Source organism: Morone saxatilis, unplaced genomic scaffold, assembly GCF_004916995.1.
Source record: "Morone saxatilis isolate NCDOM2014 unplaced genomic scaffold, NCSU_SB_2.0 Contig1, whole genome shotgun sequence".
Lineage (NCBI taxonomy): Eukaryota > Metazoa > Chordata > Actinopteri > Moronidae > Morone > Morone saxatilis.
Window position 1 is genome coordinate 20,777,997 of NW_023339651.1, and position 20,393 is coordinate 20,798,389.

The 20,393-nt window shown below is 40.4% G+C and overlaps 2 protein-coding genes across 9 annotated transcripts in view; both read right to left on the minus strand.

Moving 5' to 3' along the window:
* Positions 1-5,555, minus strand: part of tdrkh (tudor and KH domain containing) — a 15,243-nt gene extending 9,688 nt beyond the window's left edge. For 2 of the 5 annotated variants that reach the window (XM_035667249.1, XM_035667231.1), the window contains exons 1-5: positions 5,501-5,555; positions 4,287-4,435; positions 2,572-2,732; positions 2,368-2,459; positions 1,256-1,457 (exon numbers count right to left, since the gene is read on the minus strand). In XM_035667249.1, coding sequence (XP_035523142.1) covers positions 1,256-1,457; positions 2,368-2,459; positions 2,572-2,732; positions 4,287-4,351 — 520 coding nt within the window. In that variant the 5' untranslated portion in view covers positions 4,352-4,435; positions 5,501-5,555. Of the gene's footprint in view, positions 1-1,255; positions 1,458-2,367; positions 2,463-2,571; positions 2,733-4,179; positions 4,436-5,500 lie in introns of those variants that run through there. The other 3 variants (XM_035667240.1, XM_035667222.1, XM_035667256.1) reach the window with 2 other exon arrangements.
* Positions 5,556-8,786: 3,231 nt separating this feature from the next.
* The window catches only part of tmem94 (transmembrane protein 94), a 31,673-nt gene continuing 20,066 nt past the window's right edge, over positions 8,787-20,393 (minus strand). For all 4 annotated transcript variants that reach the window (XM_035662604.1, XM_035662597.1, XM_035662590.1 and 1 more), the window contains 17 exons: positions 20,202-20,375; positions 19,913-20,015; positions 19,593-19,801; positions 19,291-19,472; positions 18,796-18,928; positions 18,148-18,263; positions 17,368-17,467; positions 17,026-17,134; positions 15,992-16,181; positions 15,819-15,896; positions 15,613-15,698; positions 15,448-15,529; positions 13,725-13,882; positions 13,443-13,537; positions 13,254-13,347; positions 11,609-11,779; positions 8,787-11,279 (listed from right to left, as the gene is read on the minus strand). In XM_035662604.1, the coding sequence (XP_035518497.1) occupies positions 11,207-11,279; positions 11,609-11,779; positions 13,254-13,347; positions 13,443-13,537; positions 13,725-13,882; positions 15,448-15,529; positions 15,613-15,698; positions 15,819-15,896; positions 15,992-16,181; positions 17,026-17,134; positions 17,368-17,467; positions 18,148-18,263; positions 18,796-18,928; positions 19,291-19,472; positions 19,593-19,801; positions 19,913-20,015; positions 20,202-20,375 (2,153 nt within the window). In that variant the 3' untranslated portion in view covers positions 8,787-11,206. The remainder of the gene's footprint in view (positions 11,280-11,608; positions 11,780-13,253; positions 13,348-13,442; positions 13,538-13,724; positions 13,883-15,447; positions 15,530-15,612; positions 15,699-15,818; positions 15,897-15,991; positions 16,182-17,025; positions 17,135-17,367; positions 17,468-18,147; positions 18,264-18,795; positions 18,929-19,290; positions 19,473-19,592; positions 19,802-19,912; positions 20,016-20,201; positions 20,376-20,393) is intronic.

The window sequence follows — 20,393 nt, forward strand, 5'->3', positions numbered from 1 at the left end:
AAAAGATATCTAGCAGGCTAAATATCTGGTTGTGTCGGATGCAACGAGCTACAGCCAGTGAAAGCAGACCCGGGCTTCTCTCCAGCACCAGAACTGGGTAGTTATTTTGGTAACGGCACACACACATATAGACAGTGTTATGAGCTGGTGTTCAGCGTGTATCTAATCTACCAACCAGCTCTTATTTTAGGGAGAAATCTTAATTATTGAAACATTATTATCCGCCTGTCATTCCCACAGTTTTCTCCTACTGATGCTGAATGCTGTTAATTATTAGTTTGATTAATGCTTTAATAATGTCTGTATTGATTACTAACACTGGCTGATCAGGATAATTATCAGCTGATTGTTTCTAACAGCAGTGTGCTGTAAAGGGTTGTTGTTAAATTACTGTTATTAAACTACTTTACTAATTAAACATGATGTGCTTGTTATTAATATTAATGGTGTTCTTAATGACTCCAGATGAAACGTGATGAAAATGTAGTTTGGAGACCAGTCAGACTAGCTGTGACAGATCTTGTAGTGTTTTAGCCCCACTTTCTATGTTACTTTATGCTGTTTACAAAGTTCATTATTAGAAGGTAGATCAGCTAAATGTATGTTCATTATTGAGGTTAAAACACCCTCTGCTCCGTCACTAAGACTCTTTTCTGATTTGCACGGTCTGAGGTGGCCAAAGCTGGCCAACTATGAAAAAATACAAATTACATACCGTCTCCTCATTGTCGCGCTGTCTACCAAATAATGTGGTAGAAATGATCAATACAATACTGGTTGTTTAGAAGAAACATTTAACTAACCTAAAGTTTAAAACTAGTATTCTTATTGTTGCCAAATCCCATTTTCAGAGCCAAACCATCACTGAATGTACCTTACTAACGAGTTTTGTGAGTTTATATCAAAGCCTCCATACTTGTCCAAAAACTGTAAAAAAAAAAAAATAAATAAAAATAAGGCATCAGTGCCAATCTTGAAGCTGCTGCTGAGAGCAGTCGGTGGCCTGGAAAACCAAAAGCACAAGCTAGGGGAGGTGAAAAAGGGGAATTACAGAGTTGGGTGATAATTCTCTGTGGGTTCTACACTACTAATGTGTGGCATCACATTGCCAATTGATTCACTGTTTATATAACATACTGATCAGTACAGCTGGAAAGAATAATAGAAGCAATTATCAGTCTACAGCATTAGCTCCACATCAGTGGAAGAAAGGTTCTGAGACAAATAATCAGTAATCAATCTGATCGGATGCTACCTATTATACGTCCAAATGCGGTCTGGGGAACCTCCAAAGCCTCGGCCACCGGTTCACAGTCAGTGACCAGGTTCTCCAGGACACAGCGGGCCAGCAGGACCTGCTCCTTAGAGCCCTGCAGCAGGAAACACACCGCCGTCTTACATCCTGGCTCCCCTGGATCTGATAAAACCCTCACCTGAGCTCCAGACTTCTGGGTCACCTGAGAGAGAAAGATATGGCAGGAGAGCAGATAGTTAGGCTGCCTGAAGGGACTGTTATCACACAACCACCAGCTGCCTGTCTGTGGTTTGTTTATAAATCTGGCCTGGCCACATGTGCATGTTAGTGCACTGAAACTGCTGTTTTACTCATCTACATAGGTGCATTAGGGATTTATTTCAACCAAACCAGAGTTGGTGATTGTTGCAACAGTGGAAAGTCTAACAAAGACGGTTTTGGTGAGTTCTGTTTTGTTTCTGTTCACTCTGAAAGAAGTTATGATTTTACGTTGATAAGAGAGGTAAGATTACCGTTTTTGTCTATATACTCTAGTGGAAAGCAATGGCAATATTACAGCTGTTTCTGGTTAAACAAAAGGTCTATCTCTGTAGGGATCCTTTCCATAATGGACAAAGACACTTAGAATAACAATCTGAGCCTGTCAGTGGCAAAAACAACTACTTTCAGTGGACGAACTTTGACTGGCACATTTGTCCCCACAGATTAACTAACATTACATGGCAGCGATTGTAGCTTGAATCACAGCTATTTTCTCATCTACGTCAGTGAATTAAGGGTTTATTTCAACCAAACCAGAGTTGTTCATTGAGGGAAAGACTAACAAATACCAGATTTTGGTAAGTTTAATTGTGTTTCTGTCCAGTTTGAAGTGTAATTTACGAGTATCTGCAAGGTAAAATTACTGGTTTTGGAGTCTGGTTGTCCGTAGCACCCATTGTTTTGGTCTGAGATACTGGTGCGCCAGTGTATCATCAAGTTGCAAGTGGATTTTGTATATCTAACCTTGAAAACCTGTTTGATATGGTAAGAATTTTTTAATTTAAAAAACAGGTCAATGACTGCTCAATATCTGAAGAGTAAAAGTCATTATCTGGTATTGACGTACTCACCATGTCCAAAAACTTTGCTTGGTATCTGGATATGTTCCTATAAACTTCTACAGGAAGTGTCATCTTGGACACCTCAGGGTTTGGCCCTTCACCTGCTAATGGCAAATTATTGATCTGTCATGTATGCTCAAATATATACAGATCTGGTTAGTGTAAAATGGCCGTCAACCCTGGCACAATAACTCTTCAGCAGCAGATACTCACTGTTGTTGGTGCTGCTTATATGACGATAGACAATGTAGCCCACTGTGGCCCCGACGGAGAGCCCCGCAGCCAGAGCCACCATTTTGCCCGAGCTGAGGGTGCTTTTGTGACCCTCCTTCACTGCGTCCATGACACGCTGTGCACCCAGTGGGATGCTCCACCTAAACACAAACACGACACACGTCTCTTTCTGCTGGCAGGGATATGTCTGTTGTCACTGCACATGTTCATGTTCAGACCTGTGTATCAGCTCCTGTGTATATTGCTGTTTGAGTGTATTAGCTGGTGTTTTGTCGGCCTTGATGGGCAACTGTACAGTCATGCAGCACAAAACTTAAAAGCGTAAGCCAGCCTGAATTCAAAAAGGATCAGGTGTTCTCAAATACTGTCATTTTTCAGACTATTTATAAATTAGATCTCTCTGTGGAACCCCAATTGATTCGATTCTGTTCCATTGGCATCCATTAAAAGATGACTGTTGTATTTACTAATACTGATTATTAGAATTATCTTGGTAACAGTTTAAGCTAGATGATAGTTGACTATACAGTTCTTTCTTAACCATAGAAACAAAAGTTTGACAAAAAATAATGCTTGAGTCAAGACTTACTCGCTTTCATTCCATGGACCTTCCAACCAGGAGTGGGCCTTGAGATTATCTTTTGTCAAACTATATAATAAAGTTAAGTGATTATTCTTGACCTTGAACAGGATCAAACAATTTCATTCAACAGTCCATAATTCTGGGGATTTCGTTCATATCACATGGTCAGCAGATGGAGTTTGCCCAGTTATCGTCACATTTTTTCCACTACAGGTAACTTTACATTGTTTTCTCCACTGGAAGGGCAAAACAGAGGTGACTTTATCATATTTTGTCCACTGGAAGGGCACTTTGTTGGGTTTTATCTACCGAAATGGCACTTTCGCAGTGCACCAGTGTTTTGAGGGGTTCATCCCTAATTTTGGAGACAGCCATTGAAGAACCATCTTCAACATCTCCCTATACTGATGAAGACCATGTGATATGACTGAAAGCTACAGAACAGCTACTAAATGGACCTTGATGTGAGAGTGTTTTCTCAACTGCAGGATAGTTGGTGAGAGTGAAACTCACTGACACAGCAGGGACTTTATAATAATATATATTATGATGAACTGTAAGTCTTCCTGGTTTTTGTTAGGGACCTCCCTGAGGGACCTCAAAGGACCCCTGGAGGTCCCAAGAACCCACTTTGAGAACCACTTCAGGAGATTCTTACGATGCAGCCTTTCACCATCTCAGACTATATGACTAAATCATTAGCCCACAAAAGACGTGCACAAGCAGTCACATACACACAATATAGCCCCTAAATGATTAAACATTTAGTGTTTACTGTACATACACACACACAGCACTGTGCTTCTTGTGAATGCACCAAGCCAAACTGCAGCCGCCCTGACCCTGACTGCAAGGCGCAATGCACTGAAAGCTGCTGCTGCTGCACACACTGAAAACCATTTACTGTAGTTGGGCGACCTCCAGCCATTCCATAAATCACTTAACACTAGCATCCAATTCTTTCTGAGGCTTTGAACGTCACACTGCTAAAAACTACAACTCACACACAGATACAGAATGCACTGGAGGTAAGCCAACAGCGAAGAGTACTGGGACCCCACGGGACCGAGGCGAGGAGCACACAGCACCACCATGCAGATGTGTGTCTCACTGGGAGAAGAGGGCTCTGGGGCTGTAGTTGAGAAACACATGGGACTTGGACACTCCAACGTCCATCTCAGAAGAATCGTGACAACAAGACACAAATCTTCTCCAATCCTGGCTCTGTTTTTATTTTGTTTACATCCAAGTTCAAGACTACTGACAGACAGGTAGAGGGGGAAGAAAGTTTCAGCATTTCAGGTCACTAACATGTCAGCAACTGGTCAGTCACATTGCACTTTGGTGTCATTTTGAGGTGAGCATTTCATCAGAAATGATCAGATTAATGCAGTTCTTCCCTGTGATAAGAATATGTAGTCCCTGGCAATACAGGCCTGCCTTCACACAACAGCATGACGGATCACTTTCTTGAATTTTGCCAAATTGGATTCTGTCTGCATGCTGCAGCCCAGTCGTGCGATTTTTTTCTAAGGAGAACCAAACCTCCTTTTAAAAAAAAAAAAACAATTTAACGCGAACTTTCTTTCTGAGAGACGTACAAATATCTAGAAAAAGAAAGACTTTTCTAAAATTGTTAAAGTGTTTGGATAATTTCGGCATTCAATAGATCTGTCAAACAGCACTTTGTGTCAATAAAATAGAGCAAATGTCAAATGCTTTTTCATACCGCCGCCAACACGTTATGTTTTGGTAATAGCTGCATAGTTGATGTAACGTTATATAGCATATTAGCCCTACCGAAATGAAACGACATACCTTCTAATACATACAGAGTATTCAGTCACGTTATACCACGAAGCTATATTTTTGAGCGGAGGGAAAGCATCTTTAAATGCAGAGTTTTTTAAACGGAGTTCGGCGTCACGTCTCTCGACACCAAGCAATCATCTACGCGACTGCCTGGATAACCTTGGCTTTTTCTAACTCTCTGAGCCAGGTTATTGTGGGCCCGTTAGGTTGTCAACAATAAAAAAAAAACGAGCCGAGCGAGCCAGTATAGCCCCCAAATAACGAGAATATAATGTGTGTTTCAGACGAGCTTGCAAAACGAACGCAAACACACGTTCTCCCCTGAGCGAGCTAGCCAGGCTAACATTAGCTAGCTGCTAGTTGACACATGCAAGCAAGTCAGACATTTAGAAAAACGTGAGCACACGTCCTTAGCTCGCGCGCATACACTAACGATACAGCCTCTGGGTGTTTTCAAGGTGTAACGTAATTTAAAATGAACAGTGAATACATAATCTAATGAATGACACTTACAGACCCTCGCTCTCTGTCGAATCGACCCTGTCTGCAACTGCTGTCAAGCTCGCCGGAGAAAGCCCGGAAGTACACCGGAAGCTATCTTTACATATAGGGTTAAAATATATTTATGTAACACTAATAACAATGTGAAACACAGTATGGCTTTTGCCACTGAGCAGACGCCTCCATAAACACTTGACGTCGACATGTATGAAACAGAAACGTGACTGCAACTATATTACTTTGAAAGGTCAACCGGAAGTATTTTACTCTATTCTCGTTATCTTGACGCTTATACCAGCAGATGATGCTCTTATGCCCAATCTGTTGGCAGCTTCCTCAGTGAATCACGCGTCGGACCTAAACTACACGGAGGGGCGAACTGTGACGGGAAAAAGATTCTCTCTTTTTTTTCTTTCACACTGGCGGAAATGGGCAGCCATAGTAACTGGCTGGAACTGGGTTCAGTGCACTTTTATCCGAATACTTATTCAATAAATAATATTATGAATTGTCATAACTCCACACGATCCGGTTACATCATAAAAAAAGGAGAAATAAGTCTTGATACAAGTAACAAATGCGTTATATATATATATATATATATATAAAAACTAGATTTAAAGTGTATTTGATTTGTAAATACACTGTAGGGATCACAGCTGCATCAGTCCCACTTAATAAAAGTATCCATGAATAAATACCCCTCAAGCTGTGTAATTGGAAAGTTTTCATAGTTTACATGCACACCTTTTGCATTGCATTAAAGGGGCACTCCAGTTATTTAGTATCACACTTCCATAAAGTTGGGGGACTAAACTTATCAACCACCCAATGGGCGTGGAGAGCAACTGTGGCGCCTGGCTCTTAAAACGGCAGCCGCCTCGATCTTGCGAGGTTATCGTTGCCCACATATGCATGCTGTCAGAGAAAATTGGACACAAATCTAACCATCATGCATTGTGCGACGATCACGGGTAATTTTATGCAGGCCTGGCTCATCTCTAACGAGCCCACCAGTCCCTAGTGTGGGTGAAGTCCTACTATACTGCCTCTTATGACATCATCAGGGTTATTTCTTTAAACTTTGGAAAACCCCCCCAGAGCCACATGTGATGTTGAGTAGTGCTAATAAATTCAACTTCATATGTAAAGATGGCGGAGTGTCGCTTTAAAAAAAGAAAGAAAAAGGAAATAATAAACAAATACTACTTGACTGAGAGCAAAATCTAATTTACTAAGTACAACGGGAACTGGACGCAGGAATCTGGAGGTCAAACGTAAATAGAATTTAAATCTGAACCTGTGTGTGTGTGTAAATTTGTCAGATTGATAAATGTATTACATGTTTGTGTTCAACAATATTGTAACACAACAATCTCATAAATAAGAGCATATTTATTAACATGACATAATCAATACACAAACAAATTTGTCAAAAGTCCTGAACATAGACGCTTTAAAAAATACAAAATATACATTTATGTATCTTGTGAACAACTATATCATATAGTCCATCACCATCACCCCCCGACCCCCCACCCGACCCCCCACCCTACAAATCAATTGGAACAGGCTTCAGCTCCTAGCGTGTGTGATAATGTTATCAAACTGCCTAGTGTCGACTGGTAACATACAGTATGGCGACCATGCTTGGATGAGTCCGTTTGTGTTGTGAACTAAACAGTAGAACTATAGATAACATGTACATTGATCAAGACAGAGCATTCACTGGATCTTACTCATGCAGCATAGTCCATATGTTTGTCATGATATAAACCAGGAAAGTATCAAAATTAAAATAAAATCCTAAATGTTTTCTTGCATTGTAATGTTTTGTCTTAAAACCATCTCCAAGAGATTCATGCAAACTATTCCATCTGTCCAGAAAGTGATCACAGGTACTTTAGTGCCGTAAAACCAGAGAACCGCACTGTGCTTTTGCACTTCTTTTCTCTTCACATACACCCCCACTTTAAATGCAGAACTTAAAAGAGCTTTTGTAGCTATGAACTAAAACAGTCACACACAGAAAAAGCAAGCACAGGTTAAACAGGGCCATAGCCAGGATAGGAAAGATACTGAGATCATGAGTCCCCCACCCCCCCACCACAAAATTAAAGTCTGTAAAATGTTGTCATTATTTAGATTTCCCCCTTTTTTATCTATTCAGTTAACTATTCATTTATATTTTTTGTTACAAATTGTATTTAGATTGAGCTTTTAAAGCCTTTTCCAACGGTGAATCAATTCTTCATTTAGTTACTATTAGCATAAAAGCAGTCAAATTTAATTATATTGCGCCTGTAAAATATGTACAGTGTGTGATTAATTGTAAAATCCCCAGAGAGTTAGTAAAACCTCCAAATTGACACTTCCTAAGTCCCGCCCTCCTTTTGCTCTGTGCTCCTGTAAGATTAAAGAAAGCCTTGGGCAAAATCTCAGTTAACTGTGCTAAGATATGCCAGTCAGCAAACTGTTAACTTATTCACATAAAGTGTTGCTTAGCTAGTTATCTATCATTTTGCTAACATTAGCTATCAGATGTAACTAGCTAGTTACATTTGATGTAGATAAGGTTTTATGTAGACTAATTTTGCAACAGAGCAAGACACTAGCTGGCTAATCTCCAGCTACATTATTAGCTACCAAATTAGCTAACATTTGACTAACTTTAGCAATCAGATATAACCAGCTAGCTAATACATTTTGCTAACATTAACGAACCTAAAATGCGACTATGTCTCTTATCTTTTAACCATCTTCAAAATTTGGTTGTCTTTTCAACATAGATTAGCCCATAGCAGGAGATAAGTACAGAAAAGGAGAAAGTTGACCGAAGTTCCGAACGAGGCTTGCTCAACTGTTATTGGAGCACAGAGTGAAAAGGGGTGGGACATAGGAAGGGTCAATTCCCAGAAAAATGACAGAGACCATGACCTCAGTGTTCTCAATGATGGCTATGGACCTGAGATTAAACCCCAGATGCCATGTTTGATGCCATCTTTACATTAAGACTACAAGTGGACAAGAATCAAGGCTGGATTACCAACAGACCTCAGGGTTCCCCAGAAACCCCAGGTTCACTGTGTCCGTTTGCAGTCATTCAATTGACTGTAAATTTGTTTAAAACAGGGGTGGACAGAGATAAAAATTCTCCTCTTAAAGGAAAATATTTTAAAACCAAAACTATGAGTAAAAAATGTGACATGTAATTGGTAACTGTTAAATAAAATGTGAAAAAAGGGGGGGGGGTGGAATCCTATATTACAGTATATATAATGTTATATCAATATATCAATATATATATATATATATATATATAGGGATATATTTTCTGGAAAATAAATTGAGAAACTGATCACTTGGAGCTCATTTTTGTTAAACCAGCACTGACAAGAATGACTTTCCATGATTCATATTTGTATATAAAAATACATAAAAGCCAGTATTTAGCTTTGAAGTGAGTTACCAGTCACCATCATCCCACTTGTATTAAGTATCAATATTAAAATCACATCCATCTGAAATAATGACAGCACCACACAGAAGGCTGGTCTGATTGAAAAAGACCATCAGTGATACAGGCGTCTGCTGCTGATGCTGCACATTAACAGTAGGAATTAAAAGCCCAGAACGCAGTGGTTTAATGGGGACGCTTGTAGATGATCTCTGGGATATGCTGGTCAGCAGATCAAATATGAAATCTGGGGTAATTGTATTGCAGACAAAATCTACTTTATTCTTCATTCTTTATAGTTTAAAACTAAGCAATATCCTGAGCTCCTGTCTGTCGAGGTGTTTCAGAGCTAAAAGAGGACAGACAGGCTGAGGAGGAAGGCAACTGAATGATATGAAGCACCTTTCAGAAGACTCTGGTACATCAGCATACCAGAATATTATAAACATCATTATATAATTCATTAAATCCATCTCTTAGGGAGGGACTCACTAAAATCACTGCACGGCCACATTCTTCAGTTAGATAAATGTGTATACAGTGTGTATCTAAATGTAGATACATGTGTATAAAACGTGATGGATCCAATTCAACCCTTAATCTTCATTCCTTATTGTGTTACAGCAGGTCTGACCTCGGCTTAGCTCAGAAATTAACAAAGAACATTTGTTGCTAAATACAATAAAATATTAGAGAACATCGTCTACCACAGTGAAGATTAAAATGTGGCTCAATGGCTGAACTACAGAATGGTTCAGAAAGAAAGCGTACAGAAGCTTCTTTGTCACATTTTTTCAGAGGTAGTGTTCCACCCTGTTCTGTAGAGGTCAAGCAAAGACCAAACACATTGTTACATATGGTGGCCCAAAGTGCCCAACATTAAACACATAAAAAAAACACTTATTTAATTTAAAATATATATATACCCAAACCTATATAAAAATTTACATTAATTAGTTCAAATTTAAAATATTTTTATTTAATGTCAAGTTGTCTTTAATGATGTCACCTTTTATAACAGTGGTCACAGTTCACGTATACCTTGCCTCTTTTAAGCTAACAAACAACAACTGTTGACAAATTTAGCCAGTTAGCTCCTGTTAGCAAGATCAACAATATCAAAGTAACTCTGAGTTAACCAAGTGGAAGCTGTTGTAAATAAACACAGACAGTAACTAAACCTCTTTAGCTTTGAAGCCTTGATAAAGCTGCTAATGCTACCTACCTTGCTGGCTAACTAGCTCGGCTGGCTTGTCAGCTTACTAGTCAGCATCAAAGTGGAAAGCCAGTGTTAGCTGAGTGACTGTTTGTCTTTCTCTGAGTAACATCTTTAGATTCAAAACACAGCCGAGGTAACTCTGAGTTAACTAGCTAACATTAGCTGCTGTATAAACCAAGCTCACAACCCCACCTAGCTAGTTAGCCAGCTAGGTAGATAACATGAGCAGCCTTGTTAAGCTAAATAAATAAAAGGAGATGTGTTTATTCACAGCAGCAGCTAGATAGATGGTTCAGAATAATCTGCTCTTGCTAACAGGAGCTAACTGGCTAAATCTGATAGCAACAGTTGTTGAGCTTGCTAGCTTAAGACGCAGGGGGCTTATTTAACTTAATTTCTTAAATTATTTTTACAGTTCTTTCATGTGATTATCTATTTCATAACTACTTAATTATTTAATATTGAACACTTGGGGCTCCATAGTTACAGACTACCTTTCTATTCTGTGTGTTTTTCCTTTTATCAAAGACACATTTATTATGTTAAATTGAATGAAGGCTGGACTGGTGTAATGATATGACACAATTCAGTGTGTCTCATTGGATAACATTAATATGAACTTCACATTAACATCCTTTGAAAGTGAAGCAGCTTCTGGTGGATTGTTTGGGACCTGGAGAACCGTTCACAAGTCTCTCGGAGATGGAGAACAAAAGTGATAGTGAGGAAGCATAAACCTCATCTGAAAACATTCCTCATGCCTTTAAAACTAAAACCAGACAATAAATAGTTTTTTGTTTTCTGTTCAGTGGAAATGAATGCTTTGGAATTTTCCTTGTCCTGCCCTTCAGTTAACTGACAGAATATCAACCGTTCATACCACTGTGACATTTGGTTGCGCCACCTGATGCTTGCAGTGCTGCTGGGCTGAAGTGTTAACAGAGGGTTCTGCAGTGTTTACACCCTGTCCTTCCCTGGTTTCCAGAACTGACTGACTGGTTCTCAGTATTGCCACGACAAAAACCTCTCAAGATGGAACGCATCAGAATGGAGAGTTCATTCCCAGCTTGGTTTCAAACTGCAGCTTCTGTCTCTTCTGGTAGCGAACTCGCACCCTGAAATGGAGAGGGGAAATCAAATCAGAGCTCATGGTTAACACACACATACAATCTACTGCATTTTTCCAGCAACGCATCCCTGTTCTGTATAAAATCTGAAAAAAATCTCTCTATTGCACTGATCTGATCCCTAAATAATCCTCAATAATCCACACTGGTTTTCCTTCTCCCCTCCTGATCCTTTTTGCCATTTGTTGCTCAAGAATCTCCAAAGAGTCCAAGTCATCGAGTTAATGGGTTCAACCCATTTGCAGTCTCCTCTTTCCATCACTATTCATTCATCTACAACGGCTTTGGTTTAGTTCGTCCTGTGTCTGGTTTCATACCGTATCTCATGAAGCTTCACCACTTCGTTTACCACCACCACCAGCAGCGGGGACAGAGAGACCAGCAGCCAGGCTAACAGGGGTATATCGTCCAGGTTAAAGGTCAGGAGGCTGCCCTGGTGGCGCCATAGCTGGTAATCCACCGTGGCCTGAACAATCTGGCTGAGCAGACTGGAGGAGAGAAGAGAGTTAATAAGAGAGAGGTTTAATGATGATGATTCTTATTGCACATACCTTTCATTCAGATGAACACTGCAATATGTAACTAAACTATAGCAACTATGAGACAGGGTTTTACTGGACAGTTATCATGGCGACAATCATTTTATCTTGTGTTTCGACGACAGTGAGGTAATCAGTAGAATTATGCAGCTCTGCATTACAAAGTAATCTAAAAGGAATGTCAAGAAGCATGTATTTGTTTGGCAAACACAGTGTTGACACATGATTCTGCACTGAGTTGTGTAAGAAGTTGAGCCAGGTTCAAGCTGCCAACTGTGTTCGATCCCCACTGTATCAGCACAGCAGTCTTATTGAAAATTCAGGGCTTTCAGCTAAGCTACGGAGATTAGGCAAATTACTGCATGTCGTGGCTCAAGGGCTAAAGAGACACCATGTGGAGACCACAGGCTGCTAGTAGACATTGTTGAGAGTGAAGACAGCGTGAAACAAGTTAAGGTAATCTACATGAGTAAAGAGCTAGTGGAGTCATGGTGTCCTGAGTGGAGACTGACGTCACACTCTCTCTGCCTGTGTTGTTATTGAAGCCTCCCTGTGGTTTGTTTACAAAACTGGTCTGGCCTTGTATGTATATTTGCATGTGAATCCCTCCAAAGACAATTTTGGTGAGTTTTAATTTGTTTCTGTCCACTTTGAACAAATATATGATGTTATGTGAGGTAAAATTACTGTCGATATTACGTCTGTCTCTGGTTAAACAAAAGGTCTTGATGACACTTAGAATAACTGTCAGCGGCAAAAACAAGAACTTTTAGTGGATGTACTTGTACTACTGGTTGGACACACATTTACCAAAGACATCTCCACTGCAAACCTCCTGCTCACCACAACCAGTCCTTTCTGTCACAGTGAACGAAACTACAGAAACACAGCGGCTGCATGGCAGCAGTCTCATATTCAGTAATGGGACCAGACCAAATAGAGGCTACTTGGATTACTTCACTACAAGTACATTATAGCCCACTATCGCTCTATATCACAATGTGAATGAAAGAATGTAAACACAGTTACTGTGGGTAATATAAGTATGATAGGGCCTGATCACATACAATGCATCTGTCTAGTGTTGCACTGGTGCTAACAACAGGTGAAATCTGACACAGAACTATAAGTGAAAACCTGATGTAGTTCTCTACAGCAGGACTGCTGTTAACCCAGCTTTAGTCCGTGGGTGCAGACTGAGCATTAGAGATAGAGACAGCTAGAGACAGCTCCTGCTGTTTTGTAACCAGCGGGAAGACACTAAAGACTGGTTTTAACTCCTTGAGTGAGCTGGAATTGTCAAAGTGATGTTTAAGCACAGTTGAAATAATCTCAATGATATGATATACAAGCACAGAGACATACACATAAGCAGTAGAGTATAACTTAAGACAGTAATTCTCCAAAAGAGATGATGACTTACACCACAGGTACAGTGAGACACCACCAGGTATTGCTAAAGGGACTCTTTCTCCACAGAGGCTGAGAGCGGTGGACATAGCTGAGGGAGATCACCACTGAGAAACACCAAACAGAAAAAAGGGATTGATTTGAATAATGATAAAATAAACATGAGTGAGTTTATGCAGTGTTTGTTAGAATGATTTCCTACCTGTGTGTAAGGCGAGGAATCCTGCCATGACCTTCTGAGTCAGAAGCAGGCAGTTTGACAGCTCACCGAACCAGTGAGGAGCGTTCTCTGCAGAGCTGCAGTCACACAGAAAGTCAATGAATCAGATAATCAACAGATTAACAACATCAACATTTTCTTTCATCATTCTATCCTTTTCAGCATCAATATCCTAAGATGAACCATTATGCGACAAATGAGCCTATGAAGAAATCAACTGGTGGTCTTATGACAGTGGGACTGAGGTGTAGGTGCTGCTCCTACCTGGCTGTGAGTATATGAAGACAGGAGGTATTGTCAGCTAAGGTTAGGTTGCTGCTTCTGAGGCAGACCTTCTGCAGGGTGAAGCCAAAGGCCAACAGGTAGGCACACACTGTCAGGCCAAACTTCAACAGGAAACAGCCAAGGAAGTAGTTCTGGGTCTGGTCAAAGAAGACAACATAATGAGAGTCAGAATCATTGACTGGCTTTTAGATATGTTTTCAGCCTCCAGTGTATTTAGTAAAAGATACATCAGTGGCATGAACTTCTTATTTATTAACCATCCAGACAAACTCCTTGTTGTCCTTTGCATTAACATAATTCCTCCTCTACTAATAGTGAGTATAGTTATTGCACCAAAGCAATAGACGTTTTTCCCAGCAGACATTTTGACTTGTCATAGCAGGAGAAGCACAGGTGTTACTAAGAACATCAACGATGGCCCTGTTCCATGAGGTGTCCCGGTAGGCAAAGCCAGTGAGCGCTGGAACTGACTATTAATGTTGTGAGTCACACCTGTGCTTTTCCGAATCAAAATGTCTGCTGGGAAAAAGGTCTATGACCGACTATCCCCAGAGGTGTCACAAACATCAAGTAAAGCAAGAACATTGTGGATTATCATCATTAATGTGTGTGTGTGTGTAATGTGTGTTTTGCCACCATATGTATGTAAATGTGGTGGACAAAACATTAGAGACACCTTTCAATATAACACACTCCAGTAGCAGTGCACAGAAAAGAAATGCATGCTATGTAAAATTTTGAAATGATAACGTTAACAGACATATTCAACAACAGAATGTATTAATAACGACAATTACTATATTGTAGTATATTATTATTATTGTATATTGTAAGTTATCAACTTATTACAAAAAACACATAACACCATGATAATGTCTACGATAGATGCAGAAAACAAATATTTTAATTCACAGCACGTAGACAATGCACCAAATAAATGAGTCCCTCCCCTTTTGTAACCTCAGTCAACTTCCTCCTTCCTTAGATATGCTATGTGCTAGCCTTGTCTGTGTTGCAAAGACAACCACATTTTGAAGATAAAAGAAGTGATAAGAAAGATAAAAGTGACACATATACAGTCACACCTTTAGTTAGCTTGCTAGCAAAACACTAGCTAACTAGCTAGATTATAATAGATGCAGGTTAGCTTTTTTTTGCTAACATTAAGATGTTGCTAACTTAAGATGTGACTTTATACATATATATGTAGCTTTTATCTTTTAACTATCTTCTTAATGTGGTTGTCTTTGTCTCAACACAGACAAAGCTAGAACATAGCATATCTAAGTACAGGAAAGGAGGAAGTTAACTGAGGTTACAAAAGGGGCGGATTGGGGTTCAGACCGTGGTTTTCTCAACTGTTATTGGAGCACAGAGAAAAAAGTGTGGGACTTAGGAAGGGTGAATTGCACATTACACATTATTTACATTTATCCAGGCTGGAGATATAGCAGAAAAAGCAACTGTTTGTTGTCTGTGCTATTACCATTAGTCAAAGCCATTATTGTTATTAGGAAAACATACTGTTGGGCTTAATCTGGCTGGAAGAAGTTTCTAGTATCACTATACAGCATGCAGAGTTTAACACACTGGTTAATAGTATGCAGGTATGCTTCACTAATCTTTAGCAGTAGCAACCCAGTAAGTAAAATCTTACAGATCAGCAGTAGATTTGAAAGATTTGACTGATAAGTGATCCTACCTTCCTTGGGATTGCATCTAGGTTCTTCCCTGTGGCAACTGTCATGACTGAACTGTCTGGTGGCTTCCCCAAAAGTGACACACTGTCAACAAACGGACCATTAGTATGACATTCTGCACAACACTGTGGATGGATTAATGTGTGTGAGAATGTTTGTGTGTGTACCTTAGCAGCGGGCAGCTGAAGCAGGACAGCCAGAGGATGTCAGTGGTGTTCATGGGAGGAGGAAGCTGAGCTAGGCAGGCTAAGAACTGTGGACAAACACCAGAGCACTTCATTTAGCTCTTCAATATCACAAATGTCTCTGTGTTGCAGAAAGTCTCATAATAAAAATCTAGCCTAGTGTGGCATTGTGCGGTCTCCTCTCTCACCTGGAGCATGACTAGACTGAGCTGACACTGCAGCAGGAAAAGGAAGCACTTGCGGATGCCGTAGGTTGTGTGTCGTGCCTGGAAAAGAACCCAAAGGAAGATTGATTCAGAAATGCGACGTACCTCTCTGACTGAACTGAGTGTGTAGGACTGATGGTGTGCGTGTGTCTCACCTGCTCTATGAGCTTGACCATGCTGACACTCTCTCCTTGGTGGAAGGTGACGGAACAGCCCAGACTGTTGAGCTGTCCAGAGAGCCTCAGAGGGGACAGCCCTTCGACGTCTCCGTTAAATCCTCCTCCGGTGGCGTAGCCGAACGTCTCCCACAAGCACTGAGACGGATACAGAGGGTCCAGAGCAATGCTGTGGAGGAAGGTTCACATATGGACCAATCAGAATATAAAGCAGTTTGTCTGATAACGTATTGTTATGATCAATAATCAGTACTACACTGGTTATTTATGGGAAGCCCTTAAAGAGTCAGTACGCCCAAATTACAAAAAGATATTTTTTTCACTACCCTCTGGAAGTATCTAGCCATGCAGATAGTTTTGGTTTTATTTGTCCACTTAGATACACTTTCAAAAGCAACAACTCTGATTTTTTATCCTTATCAGAAATCCAAATGAACTAGATTCCAGTGTGGATCTGCACATGTGGACCATGCCCACATATCTTGGTATTGTCTATACACAGTTTACAGCCTTTTTGGAAGACAGTGGGACGTTTCGGTACGTGTCCTTTCCTTCTCTGTATTTTGGAGGGATGCAAAAGGTTTATGTATAAAGGATATGTGCTTACTTGAAAATCTTCCGGGCAACAAGAAAATGAAAACTATTACAAAATGCGGGTTTCAGTGAAACCCTCCCTCTGTGTTTCCTCATTGTTTCTTTTTGTATCAACACTAACAGATGACTGCACCTAACTTCCTGTGTAATGAACTGTACCTATGAGTTCTGTCGGATTATGCAGAACACTGACTCTTGACAGAGATGTTGCGCGTTGAACGTTTTTTGAATGTCATTCATTAATGCTGTGAGCGGCACACAGTCCAGCGTATTGACAAAAATCATTTGAATGGAGAGTTTTTGTTTTGAGTCTTTCCCACTGTTAAGAATAAAAATGTAGTAGTTTTTAAGTTTTGTGATAAAAATGAAAATCAACACAAAGTCAAAACAAATTTAAAAAATGTTTAATGTCTGTATACCTGACGTCACTCTGTAGAAACAGGCGGCTGTTGCGGAAATTGGCAGAGCTTCCCAGACAGCATGTAACCTCCCTGTTCTCCTGCATGATCTTCATCATCTCACACATGGCTGTGAAGAAAAAATATTAGACTAAAGCAAACACTGAGTATATCCAGGACAGAGACTCATTTCTGTCCATGAAATAGGCCTTATCGGTTGTTTATCATGACTATTCCTCATTCCTCAGATGAAGACAATGGCGAAGAGGACAAGATAAGTAAGACAAAAAAACGTGTACAAAAGAAAGTGGAATAAGGCATAGGGAGGGTGACTAGTATATAAAAGACATAAAGAAGACTCACTGTCAGGGGTGCAGTCAGTGAAGAGTGGCACCAAAAGAGGCACATTATCAATGTTCTTCAGATGAGGACGAACCTGGTGGATCCCACGAGGTAGCTTGGCCTGAGAAAAAGCAGGCAGACAGAAAAACAGGCACAGTAAAAAAAGACAGAAAACAAACATGTTCAGACCAGAGTTATTGTAGGTTTGTACTTTTCATTATTATTAATGAATGTAGTTTCAGAGTGGGTTTGCTTGTTTCAATTTAGTTTTTATATTTAAAAATGTTTTATTCTTTTCAGTGTTACGTTTTTTTAATTATAATATAGGGGTATTTGTCAGAATAGGTTTTATAATATAAACACATTAACTCACAGTCATGTAGACATCCCAGTCTCAATAAAAATATGCACCTCCATAACACCTCCTAATGGTTGTTGTGTTGACACATTCGACCACATTGACAAAAAATTAATTTCCTGTATATTTTATTTATTGTAATTAGTTTATTAAGTACACAATATCGTATATTAGTTTAGTTTTAGTTAAGAATAATAATCTTGGTTCAGACTAAATGTAACTAATTCTAGTCTGATATAAAACAAATTATGAGCTGAAAAAAGAAATTCACAGACAAAGAAAAAGCAGGAACAAAATTCTATGAAGTTTAAACAAAAACTGAGATTGAAGTCAAAAGCATCACCTGCTGGTTCAGAAAGAAAGGACAGAGACATCAGTCTGTGTTGTTGGTGTGAATGTAAAACAGATATTTGAGCAGTAGTTTTAATGAAAGGTATTGTTACCCTGTTACAGTCCTCCAGAAAGCTGGGCACATCGCTGTCTGTGGGCTGGAAACTGGCCAGGTCGGAGTGGGCTTCCTCCTCTGGCAGCAGTGGACCTTCTGCTTCATCCCGAGAGTCTGTGTCACGCATGAAGAGAGCTGGCTAAAGTTAGAGATGCTTTCAAAAACTCACATTTTACAACTAGCCTTGTTGAGCCTAAAAAACATAGAGGGGATCATTTTTCTTTGTTTTGGCACTTAACTTTCAGCCTCTGTTCACATGTGATGACCAGCTCACGGTGCAGGGCAATGCCATGGTTACAAGATCTGATTCATACAACAACACTGCTATGTAATGCTTTGGGGAATACAGGTTTACATACAGTGTTTTTGAGAATCACAAAATGCAAAAGTCAAATGTATCGATATTTTCTATGATGATATTGCTGCAGCAGAACCACACATTTAATCCTTTTTTTAAATTTTATTCTATGCATTCTTCTTCTTTGTCAAAGAACCTCCATTATCCAATATATATAGCGCAACAGTTAGTTGGGCAAGGACTGACATTCAGGTGTGGTAGTGGCTAATGTAGCCTGGGACCTCTAGTGGGCTACAGAGGTCTTTCCAACCTGCTGTAAAAGAGTCTGTACAAACACGCTTTTGGTACCTTGGTTTAGGTCCTCATGCAGGGAGCCGTGACCGGGGCTGGATGGAGCTCCATCACAAGGACTTTCTCCGTTTGGAGTCAAAGAGATGTGACAGTTCCAGCCTGTCTCTAAACCCATCTTCTCTGCAAAAACCTGCATAGACATAAAACCAGTGATTTACTGTGTGAGGCACTTTGTGTTACATTTTGCTTGTATGAAACGTGCAATACAAATAAAGTCTGATTGATTGGTTGATTCTTGCATTATTTGTAAAGGATTTTTGTAGTAACTGTACTGCAATGACAACAACAAAACTGCGATTGGGACTGTGGACAGGAAACAACTGCATGATGGGAAATGCTGGACGCACTTGTCATGAAAAATAGACAACAGCGACACAGAGAGCTCAAAGGGACCCATTTCATGTCCTGACTGTGTCATACAAAGATAATTCTGGCCAAGATAACCATCTGTCACACACTATCAAATGTTCATATGAGCTTGTGTGTGCTCACCTTGCTGCGGAGCTCATCCTCCATGGAAAAGTAAACAAACCGGATACAAGCGGTGACCAGTGCATCGATGAGCCGAACTGTGTCCAGTCTCGCCTGGAACTGGGACGATACCATGCCCATGAAGATCTGCCCACTGAGGGCCTGAACACAGTCCTCACGCTCCACACCCTCACCTATACCCTCTGTGGACACGATGGGGAGAGACAATGACAGGAAAACAGATGGGAAAATGAGTGAGACAGTCCTTTGTTGATATATATTAATACTTGAACTAGAAATCCCCATATATCAGTAACTCATACCATCAGAGCTCCAGCTGTTCCTGCAGGAGTTGTGCTTGATGGGGGTGGTGGAGGGCAGCTCCACTCCGGAGAAGAGGCAGGGACCAGGGGCCAGCTCCACGCACTTCCCATTCAGTTGGTTGGACAGTGATACTTGCATGGGTTTATAGGCAAACGCTGAGCAGTAACCTGACAGACAGGCACGCTGGTAGAAATCCAGAACCTTCTTTCTGTAGGAGGAGAAGGGACGAGTTAGAGTTACAAATAGAAAGACCGTTAGAAATAATAGATTGTGAATCTTTGCAGCAAAGTGAAAATTATCAGTGTGACAGACACTGCACCTGTCTGAGCCTGAGAGAGGATAGATATCAGTTCCATCCCAGAAGTCAGTGCAGGCCTCCAGGATAAGGTCGGCCGAGCCATGTGACAGCATCTGGACGTTATCTACAGCAGGGGTCATGACAGACAGAATCAATAACTTTGGCATTAAAACAAATTCTCTGTTCAACTCACTCAGATATTCAGGCAAAGGGAAAGGAAACAAGGTCAGCTGACAGCAAAATGCAACAAGTGCATAGAAGGAAAACAGGGTTAGCTTAGATTATATAACTGAAGTATGTGTGGACTCACTGGAGGAAGAGTCTCGTACGAACAGGGAGATGAGGTGGGAGATGGGAGGCTGGCGTTTGATGAAGTAATGAAGGCGACGGGAAGAGAACTCCTTGGTCTTCTCTCCAGATGGTAGCTGGTACAGAGCCAAGTGGTTCTCCTGTTTAAAGAGCTCCCTCGCACCCGGAGTGAACCCTGACACACACACACACA